General features: G+C 53.0%; 1 protein-coding gene across 1 annotated transcript; it reads right to left on the bottom strand.

The window, feature by feature from the left end:
* Positions 1–5,719: 5,719 nt before the first annotated feature.
* LOC119516415 (wiskott-Aldrich syndrome protein homolog) lies at positions 5,720–10,279 on the bottom strand. Its single transcript, XM_037812767.1, has 5 exons — positions 10,107–10,279; positions 9,752–9,782; positions 8,694–8,943; positions 6,618–6,747; positions 5,720–6,351 (listed from the first exon to the last, which is right to left on the bottom strand). The coding sequence occupies exons 1-5, from the start codon at positions 10,277–10,279 to the stop codon at positions 6,240–6,242; spliced, it is 696 nt and encodes a 231-aa protein (XP_037668695.1). The 3' UTR covers positions 5,720–6,239.
* Positions 10,280–10,678: the final 399 nt, after the last annotated feature.

Raw genomic sequence — 10,678 nt, 5'->3', positions numbered from 1 at the left:
CCAGGCGCCCTAGCGAGATCTTGGAGGTCTACAAGTGGAGGGGCGGTGGGTGCGCCCAGGGCCCTCCCCCGCGCAGCCGCGTGTCGGAGCAGCGTGAACAGACACACTTTTGGTTTTCGTTTAAGTGATAGCGGCTGCCGGGCCCTCCCCCACCCCGCGCTCGAAAATCCGGGTGTTTCTGGGTCTGTCCCACACGATCCTTCCAGTAATGCGGGGAGGAGGAGGGGGAAGGGGAGCGGGAGCTTCCTCCGTGGCCTCCGCGGTCCCGGGCGTGCCCAGGTCGGGGTAGGCGCCGCGGGGAGCTGGCGGGCGAGCGCATCCTCGCGCCCTCGCCCGCCCCCGCCTTGCCCGCACCCTCGGCCCTTTCCTTTCTTGTGGGTTCCCGTAAAGCCCAGGAGCCCCAAGACGTCTGCGGAACATCACGGAATCTGTGCTGATGCAAGTCGGCAGCCTCTCCTTGGTGCGCCCCCGTCCCGCCTCAGAGCTCTTTGATCCTGGCCTTCCCCCGCTCCAGAACCTGCGCTGGCTCTCACTGCCCTCCGGGAGCTCTGCGTTCCGCAGCCGGCCCTCCCCCTGCAGTCCTCGGAGCGACAGACACATAAGAGCTGCGCCTTGTCCCGGCCGCGGGACTGCCCGCCGGGGCCAGCTGGAGCCTCCCCGGACCGTCTATGCCAAGTGGAGGATTCCGTCTCCAAGCCTGGCTTACCACGCCCCCCCGTCGGGAATCATTGCAGGGTCGCCGGGTTAGAGAGGCCTGGAATAACAAATCCCAAGGAAAATAGAGCCCACCATTTATTGTGCGTTTACCGAGAGGCAGGCACCACGGGGAGTGTTGTACAAGGGTGGTCTACAGCCATGTGAGGTGGGCATTATTTCCCAGCTGCAGATGAAGAAAGTGAGATTAAGTAACGTGTCCAGGGGAACTGGTTGTAGCGGGTTAGTGACCGAGTTGAGGGTTCAGCAGGGCCTCTGCTACTCCAGGCCCTCCTTCTCTCACCCAGGACACGGAGTGAATTCCCTGCCTCCTGCCAGCCTGTTTCTCTCCTACCTCCTGAACGCATGGACTTCACCTGCTTCATGGCTTTGTCCTACACTTAGGGGCGCCTCTTAATTCTCTCCTATAAATAAACAGACCCACCCCCATAGCTCAGTTCAAGAAAGAGGCCATGTCAAGCGAGAGAAGGGACAGAGAGGGATGGGGAGAGATGGGTGATTTGGGCGTCTGCTCACTGCCTTTCTGGGTCTCCGGGACCTGCCAGCCACAACTTTGCCGGTTTCCTCATATGTCCAGCCCAGTGTTTGGTCCCTAGAGTGACACCAAGAGATGACTCAACTCCCAAAGTGTTGCCCCACTCAGGCTGCAGTGGGCACACTTCTGAGTGCTGGACATTCACAGCGCCCTTTCACAGACATGCTCCCACTTGTCCTCACCGACAACAACCTGCAAGGGATGTGGACGGCAGGGTGACTGTGCCCAAGAGGAGGCCGAGGAACAGAGTGGCAAAGCCACCTACTCAAGTTTCCCAGCCAGTGGGTGCCGGAACCTGAGCTGGAACTCGGCTTACCTGACTCGAAACCCAGCCCCCTGCCCCTTACCCACACTCCCACCCTCACAAGGTTAGAAGCAAACGCCACATCTTGAAGCCCTGCCCTCTAGTCATCATGCCTGACCGTGACTGCCATCAGTTCTCTGTCGTAAGCCATACGTTTTGTTGATGTTTTAACATTTCTGAACGCTGGATGCATCTTTCGATCAATGACTGTGGATCCACCAGGGATCCACCAGGAGACAGACTTCACCCCAGATGGGTCAAAGGAAGAGAACGGAGAAGCTCCTTGAAGAGGTGTGGGCAGGGTCCAGCCCTAGGGTGGAAAGGAAAGGGGAAGAATACTGAGCTCTGGGACTGTGGAACACAGGCTTTTGGGGGGCTCCAGCTGTGGAGAGAAGCAGCTACTGCCAGAGACACTGCTGGAGCAGGGAGGGAGCCAGGAGGAAATGCTGGACTTTTCTCTATCGCTTCCCCCCATCTCCTGCCAAAGGGCAGGGGGGACCCCATCAGTGCAGTCCCACCTGCCAGGAGGCAGGGGGCACACAGAGAGGGGCAAAGAAGGGTGGCTAGTGAAAGGGGTGGGGTGGAGGGAAGGAGGGCACTCAGGTCATGGGACTAGGGCAGAGCTGTGATGAAACCCAGACTGCACTACCATTCATGGCCTCGCTGGATGAGGAAAATACAGTAAATCGGCGAGTGTCACATCAGAGTGGGGCTGAACATCACAGTAGCTCCACCCTCAGCTTTTTCAAACCACACACCCCATTCCTTTAAAAGTCACCAATATGCGGATCCCCTAATCTAACTGCCTGTCTTTCCAGCATCAGGGAAAGAGCTGCAGAGGCTTTGTGGACTTCCTCTCCTGTGGACTGGCTTAATGGGGACCCTCCCAGCTTAGTATTCAGAGATGCGCCCCATACCTTTCCCGCAACATGATTCCCATTTCAGGTAAGGGGTGGACACCAGCAAGAAGAAACAGAAACAAGGAAATCAAGAAATGAGTGCACTAGAGAGGATTATAACACTAATATTAAAGCTGAATGTTCTCCATCTGGACAATGGCTACACGTGTATGCATGTATGTAAGAATAAATCATCATGCTGTATTATGATGAGGGCACTTTATTCTTATCCCTCATAGTGGGGGGTAAGGGAGCGGTGGGAACTAAGCAAACCACAGCAACAATTTTTGTTGCCCAAGACTGATTTAGAGCACATGAAAGTTAAGTTTATGCAGACTTTAAAGAAAGCATAAGCAATCGAGGTTTTTCTGGCTGTGAAGTATACCTGCACGTGGCCCCTGGCAGAGTCACTGCCCTAGAGTAGGACTCAGGACAGGAAGAGGGGACTTCCCCAGAACTAAGTTTAAGCCAGATTCATCCCAGAGATAAAGTGACTAGTGCTATTATTCAGAAACATCTTTATGAGTCAGAACAGAAGCTACCCTGGTAGGAATGCTTCTTGGGTCCGGAGAGGAGGAACAGGGCAACTTCCCTCGTTTCCCTTTTTGATTCTAAGATCTGAACAAGGAGAACCTGCTCCCTCTGCCCCCACTCCATGCCCACACCCGGCGGATCCAGGCAGGCCCCCTCCGGCCCAGGATCCGGCCACGGTCTCCCAGCCTTCCGTCAGCCCGGCCCCAGGGGTATGCCGAGCATTTACTGGGGAGAGGGGAGCACAAGAGAAGGCAGAGGCAGTTTGCGATCTAGCTGAAAAGAATAAAGGATATCCCTGGCAACGTGGAATATGAATCCTGGGGAGGAATCTAGACCCGGCATCGTGGGATGGAGAACATCTTCTTGACCAAAAGGGGGATGTGAAAGGAAATGAAATAAGCTTCAGTGGCAGAGAGATTCCAAAAGGAGCCGAGAGGTCACTCTGGTGGGCACTCTTACGCACACTTTAGACAACCCTTTTTAGGTTCTAATGAATTGGAATAGCTAGCAGTAAATACCTGAAACTATCAAACTGTGACCCAGAACCCTTGAATCTTGAAGATGATTGTATAAAAATGTAGCTTATGAGGGGTGACAATGTGATTGGGAAAGCCATATGGACCACACTCCCCTTTGTCTAGTGTATGGATGGATGAGTAGAAAAATGGGGGCAAAAACAAACCAAAAAAACCGAAAAACTCATACCTCATTGTTGCCTTCCATTTGCATTTCTTTGAGTACTGGTTGCATGTTCATAACCTTTATCAGTTGGGCTCTTATAATTTGATTAAAAATCAATTTGTATTGTTTTTTATGTAATATGGATTTTAACTCTTTGCCATATTAGATGAAACTATTTCTTCTAAATTGTTTGTTACTTTTTCTTTTGGTTGTATGAACATCTGTAATATAAACTTAGTAAATCTAAAAAAAAACAAAACAAAACAGCATTGCACTGGCACAAGGACAGACACATACGCCAATGGAATCAAACTGAGAGCTCAGAAATCAACCATGCATTTGCACCATACCAATGCTGTGTGTCAATAATAGGGGGGTGTGGGGGATTTTTCTTTTTGGAGCAATAAAAATGTAAAAAAAAAAAAAAAGAATAAAGGATAACACACATGTGGCGCAGGTTCACCCTACCTGTGCGCTCCATCCCGCCGCGTGGCCGAACGGAACACCCCACTTCCCGGGATGGTGTATATGACCCAAGGCTGCCTATGAAGGTGTATGAAACCCTTGGGAAACAAACCTTCTTTACCACTGGCTGCCTAGATAGAGCCAGCCTGGAGGGAGGCAGAGCCGAGCAATGGAGAGCACCAAGTTTCTGGTGCATCCAACAACTGGACCCAGTCGTATGTCACATGGTCCTGCTCCTGGACTTCCCAGTCATTTGGATCCAGAAGTTCCCTTTTTGCTTTAAGCCCGTTTGAGTTGGCTTATCTGTCACTTGCAACTAAAAGGGTCCTCACGAATGCATCAGTGAGCAGATAAGGAGCACCTACGGTTTGCTAGACGTTTCCAGGAAGACAGAGAGGTTTTTTTCTTTTTAAGTGCCTCTCTTCAAAGAATCTGGAATCCGGTGAGGAATGAGACAGACTCTCCAATGACTTTAAAATGAGTCAGAACACGTCAGCACCACCAGGCAGCCACGAGGTGAGAACATATCAGATCGTCAGATCGAGCACATCAGAAAAAGCTTTCTGAAGGCGATGGCAGGTGGACCTGGCCGCAGGGGCCCGATGGGATGCCAACAGCTGTAGGTGGGGAGATTGCAGACCAGACGGTGTTAGGAAAGGCCCAGATTCTGGGAAGTGTAGGGAGATAAAGGCCAGAGTAATTTGATCGGATTGACTGAGAAGGAGAGGCTTTAAAATTAATTATCCAGGTGGGTGGTGGGGGGGAGAGAGAATGGTCCTGAGCTGTCTCCAAAACCTGAAGGTGTTCCCTGTGGAAGCAGAGTCAGCTTATTTGGTTTGGCCCCAAAGGACAAGGCTAAGGCCAAAGGTGGATGCTGGTGTGGGGGGAGATAGATATGACCTCCGTTTAGGGAAGATAGCACTACCTGAAAATATCACCGGAAGCTTCCAGGAGATGTTCAAAAAGAGGTTAGAGCTGCGTGGCAAATGTTGTAAAGGGGATTCAGAAACCAGATGGGGGCCCAAATCATCTGACCCTTAAAATTCTGTGTGTTTTGTGCCAGACACGAGAATCTATAGTGGAAGAGCTTGGAAGGGTTTGGATTTCATTCCAAAGGCAAGGCTAATGCATTCCAACTTTAGGAGCACTGTTATCTCTGGGGAGACAGGAAAGGAGGCCAGGAGCGGTGTGGGGCTCAGAGCCTCACCTGTATCTGCAAGTTTTTCTTGTAAATATAGTTTCTTTCTTTTAAACTTTATTTCTTTTAAAAATACACAATTTGGAGATTTTTGATCTGAACCGGATATTGAATGATACCCAGGAATTATTTTTAATCTTGCCTTGTGGAATTGTGGCATTATGTTTATGTAAAATATTATCCAAATTTTTCAGATTCATACTGAGAGGGTAGGAATGAAATGGCATGATGTTTTGGATTTATTTTTCAACTATTTCAGCTAGAAAAGGAAGGTCAATTATACACACTCATGTATATATGTAATCATACACATATATACATATGTATATACACAAGATATCTGTGTATGTGTATGTTTGTGTGTGTAGCAAACATATTGTTGAGCAAAGAAAGCCAGACACAAAATAGCACTTATTGTATTCACTGTTCCCAAAATGTATATTTTAAATGGCAATGGAATTAGAAGCCAGGAGAGTGGTGGCCTGTGTTGGAGCCAGGTAGAAACTGGAATGGCCCAAGGCTGTGCTATGTTTCTTGCCCCAGGTAAGCTAATGCAGGTGTGTTCACTGTGTGAAAACTCAGCAAACTGAGCACATGGTTTGTGTACTTTACAGCTTGTAGGTTTTACATTTGACACATTTACCAAAAAATGTCACCTCCTGAACACCCCCATACCCACACATCCATATGAGAGTGGGACAGAGAGCTGAAGCAAATACAATTTTCCCCGAAACACTGTTGATAGTTTTTGAGAAGCGGGAAGATCTGAGCTCTGCATTAAGCTTGAGTTTTCCAAATAATTTTGTCTGCTCCCCTCAGAGGGGGATTTTTCTTTTTTCTTTTTTTAATGATCCAAGGGACACACATAATGGGCTGCATCGGACATAGAAAAAGCCAGCTTTAAGCTGATCACCCTGTGGCTGGGGCAAACCGAGATGGAGGCAGAGGTGGAGGCTGCCTTTGTAGTCCAGGAGAGGTAGGAGGGGCCAGAGTGGGGCCAGGTGACGGGAAGGCAGGTGTCCTGCAGAGGAAGAGTCCCCACGCAATAAGCCCACCCGGGCGGCTCATGCCACCCCCACTCCAGCTGTCCCCGGCATGCTCAGATGGGGAGGGCAGCCCTGCACAGACTCCAAGTACTGCCCACGGGCAGGACCAGGAGCCGCTGCCCACCCCCTACAGAGCAGCACACCCCTCCCTGGGCACCCAGGCCTAGGGTGGCAGGTAGGTCAGCTGCTGTAAGCTCCTGGGCACGTGGGCTGCTGTGTGGGACCAGCACCCCAGACTTACCTTCTGACTGCACCCCACACCTTTGAGGACGCCCAGCTGGGGAGTGGTGGCCCTGTTATCTTCACAAGCGAGCACATCATGCGATTTCCTGCCCAGGCCATGTGAGCACTTGAGAAGGTAGGGGGTGTCCCTGGAAAGAAGGAAGCAAGGGGAGGTAGGAAGGAATGGACTTTGCTGGTTTTTTCTTTTGAGGCAGCTGTGATGTTTCCGGAAACAGCCCTAGGTTTGCAAGGCAAAAGAACAGGCTTTGATGCCTGGCTCTGCCACTTGGAGCTGTGTAACCTCGAGAAAGTCACTTAGCCTGCATATTCCTCAGTGTACTCATCTGCAGAGTGGGGCTAAGGATGCTGATTCTGGGCATAGCTCAATGCATCAGAAAGGGCCAGGAACTTAGATCAAAGAGGCCTGGGTTCCAGCCCTGGTTCTGCTGCCTGATAGCCAAGGGGCCATGGGATTGTGGCAAGGCTCGAGCGGGATGACGGCTCTGAAGATGTCATGCAAACTGGGAAATTCCATACACGTGAGAGCTGGAGAAAGTGGGAAAGAAAGAAGGGCCTGGGGAAGTGGAGGCAGGAACAGGTGTCCAGCCAGGCCACGGAGAAAGAGATTGGGTTTTTGGAGTTCTGAGATCTCCCCCTCAGCTGTGGGTCCTGGGGAAGTAATTTATCCACCCCTGCCCCCCAACTCATCACAGCTGGGCTGCCTCCTAAGCTTTAGGAGCATAAAGCAACATCAGGAGAAGCAGTAGCTACAGGGGCCTGTAAACGTCAGGGCTGGAAGGAACCTGAGAGCTCATTTGGTAGAAACCCCCCCCCCATTATGCAAATGGAGAAATTGAGGCTCGGAGAGGGAAGAGGGTGTCCCCCAGGGCATCAGAGGCAGAGCTGGGACAGACCCCAGTTTCCTGATGCCAAGAGCATGGCGCTGTTTCCGCTGCCCACGGCCCCGGGAGCCTGGTTCATTTCCCTCACTCGGGTCTCAGGTCTTGGGCACCCGGAAGCAGACCTGCAGGAGCCTCATTTTCCAGGTGAAGTCTAAGGCGGAAAGGCAGGGGCTGGGCTAGCCCCCTCCCCTGGGAAGTGTGCCTTGGCCTCCGCCCTGGTGGACGTGCCCAGGGGCACTTTAGCCAATGAATACAAACTGCAGCTGAGTGCAAACACAGGGCCTTATTGTGAGGGCTGGGTATTGATTTATTATCACCTCCCTTTCTTTTCACTCACGGAAGGCAAACATTCCCCGCCCAGGTAACTGGAAGGCTTTTACCGGCACCAGGGGGTGGGTGTTCTCGCACCCCACTTACAGGGTCCTTCCGTTGTATCCAGCCAGACAAGGGGAGCAGAGAGAACTTCCCATGCCACCGGGATTCGGAGGCTCTTACTAATAAACAAAGTCGAATGCTGTGGAGTCAAACAGATCCGGTCCTGTTCCTCGCTTTCCCTCTTGACTTTTGGCAAGAGACTTAAGTTCCCTGAGCCTCAGTTTTCTTCCCTGGGAAACTGTAGAGATTGTGAGGGTTAAATAATAGACGTGTGAAAGCAGCTGGGGCACGCGGTTTTGGGTCAAATTAGTCCCTGGAGCTGTGTCTGGCAGGGCGGGGAGCCTCGGCTCCTGCAGATGAAACTTGTGTAACAGGCGCTTGCCACGAGGTGGGCTCTGAGGCTGCTTTGCCCCTTCCGGGGGTCTTAAAGAATGGAGAGGATAATGACCCAGGGGGCAGGGCCATGAACTTGACAGCTGGTTCAGGCCACCGCGTTCTCCTAACTCAGCTTTCCTCTCCGTGGTCCCGTGTCTCCCATGGGCCCAGAATCGGAGCCCCCACCCCATCCTTCCCAGCCACCAGGAATCCTCAGCCTCCCCTCTTCTCCCCTGGGGACCCTCTTCAGGCCCTTCCCTTCCTCCCCACAACGGCTGCGTCTTGCCCCTGTGAGGTCCAGGTGTTCTCCTCTCTCACTCCCATGTCATAAAATCCCACTTCTCTGAGATGGGTTTTTTCCCAGCAAAGCCGGGAGGGATTTAGTCTAGACCTTCAGAAAAAAAAGCTCCCGGAAGAGTGAGGCTGGGAGGCAGCAGGGTTACCTGCCCAGGGAGGCGGAGCAACGTGAGCCCGAGGCCGGGGTGGGGTCTGAATCCCAGGGACCAAGCCGGTCCTCCGAGCAGGGAGAGGAAAAGCTCCTTCCTCCTGGCTTCCTGCCGAGGGTCCCCTGCCAGCAGGGCCCGAGCTGCAGCCCCAGCCGTCAGGGCCCGGAGAGGCCACCCCGGAACCTCGGCCGGCGGTCTGCAGCTTGGGGGAGGGGTGTCTGATTTTTCCAGAATCTTGTATCTCAGCCTGTGGTGAGGAGTTTGTTACCAACAAGGAAACACTTAGCAACGAGGCTGTGGTGAGAACCAAAGACGAGCTCAACCGTTTGATTTGACCTGAACAGATCGTGGGAGCTGGAAGAGACCCCCCAGCTCTCACGGAGACCAGCATCTCCCAAAGAAGCACGGAGGTTTTGCAGGGTAGTAAAAAGTATCAATTGATAAAAGGACTGTCTTTTCCAAATTTGGAAAAAGACTTCTCAGAGCTTTTAATAAACCGTGGTAAACTGTGAACATCCAGCATGGGATTAGGGTACCCTCCCTTTCCCAAAAGCATCTCCTGCAAACAGTGATACAGCCACCCGTCGGGTGTTATGGAAGGGTAAACTGAGGCACCAGTGAGTCAAGATCTCCTGGCTCCAGGGTCTGTGCACTTTCCCTGACGTCAGGACCAACCTGACTTCGCTTTTATTTTGTAATCAGGGGCAGAGGTAGTGGGAATGGAGAGTTTATTTCTTTAGATGGATTTTATGTGCTCCGAAGGCCAAAACTCAGGCTGACGGGCAGAGGTTCCTGTTGAGTTGAATTTCAGCTCCACCCAAGGAAGAACTTTAAAATAACTAGAACTGCCTGGACGCGGACCGGGCTCACTCGTGAGGTGGTGAACTTCATGCTACTGGGGGTGTCCAAGCCACTGATGAGTGGCCATGGGGTGAACCCCAAAAAGGCACGCCCGGGTCCTCATTCCCAGAACTGGTGACTGGCACCTTATCTGGGAAAAGAGTCTTTGCAGATGTGATTAAGGACCTTGAGAGGAGGAGCTCACTTTGGGTTACCTGGGGGTCCCCAAGTTCCGTGGCAAGTGTCCTTAGAAGAGTGGAGCAGAGGGGGGTTACACAGAGGACACGGCCACGTGAAGACAGGGCGGAGAGAGCTGCAGCCATGAGCCAAGGAAGCTGGAGGCAGCAGGAGAGGCCTCCCTGAGAGCCTCCGGAGGGGCAGTGGCCCTGCCTGCACCCAGAAACCAGCCCCCAGAGCTGTGAGAGAATAGAATTCCGTTGTTTTAAGCCATCACGCTGTGGTGCTTTGTTATGGCAGCTGCAGGAGACTAATCGAGGTGGGGACGCTGTGGAAGGGAGACGGGCACTGGGTGCATGAGCAAGCCACCCCGAATGACCTCTGTGATCTCACTTGACCCTGAGCTTCTCTGCCTGCCACCCCTCAGCCCTCAGGGAGCCCTCGGGGAGCATTGGGACAGCTGTGCCAGGGCTTCCCGTCTGTCCCGGGAAGGGGAAGCCATGGCGACACAAGGCCCAGGTTAGGAAAAGCCGGACCTCGGCTGCAGCTTCCCAAGGCTCTGCCATGGCCACGCGCAAAGGGACCCCTTTTTGGCCTCTTTAGCAGAGAGTCTCTGGACTTCAAGGAACCTCCACCCAGCTCCTGGCCCTCCCGGCTCAGTCCACCCGCACCGAGTGCTGAGATGGCCCGTGGGACAGGCATCTGGTGGCTGCCTGAGGAGCTGTGGGTATCAGAGCAGCTTCAGGGCCGTCCAGCACGAGGAGGCTGGTCAGCAGGGCACTGCCACCCAGGCCCTGCTGGGTCCACTCCCTCTCCTCAGGTCCCCTGAGAGGTGCCTCAGTGACAGAAATCAGCACGACCTGCCACCTCCCACCCCCCAAGCCCCCCAGATCCCGCAGGGAAGAACGGCCAGGCACGCATGCCTGCAGACAGCCCCTTCCCTCCCTCTGCTGCACGCGTGCACT

Source organism: Choloepus didactylus, chromosome 20 (assembly GCF_015220235.1).
Source record: "Choloepus didactylus isolate mChoDid1 chromosome 20, mChoDid1.pri, whole genome shotgun sequence".
Lineage (NCBI taxonomy): Eukaryota > Metazoa > Chordata > Mammalia > Pilosa > Megalonychidae > Choloepus > Choloepus didactylus.
The sequence above is the reverse complement of the archived record's forward strand: the minus strand, read 5'-3'. Positions and strand labels throughout refer to the sequence as shown.

Coding starts and splice junctions, on each gene's coding strand:
- LOC119516415 (XM_037812767.1), bottom strand. CDS start 10,279: ATGGCAGAGCCTTGGGAAGCTGCAGCCGAGGTCCGGCTTTTCCTAACC. Junction 9,783..10,106: donor GCAGAGAAGCTCAGGGTCAA/GTGAGATCACAG, acceptor CACTCTTCTAAG/GACACTTGCCACGGAACTTG. Junction 8,944..9,751: donor CGGAACTTGGGGACCCCCAG/GTAACCCAAAGT, acceptor TCCTCACCACAG/GCTGAGATACAAGATTCTGG.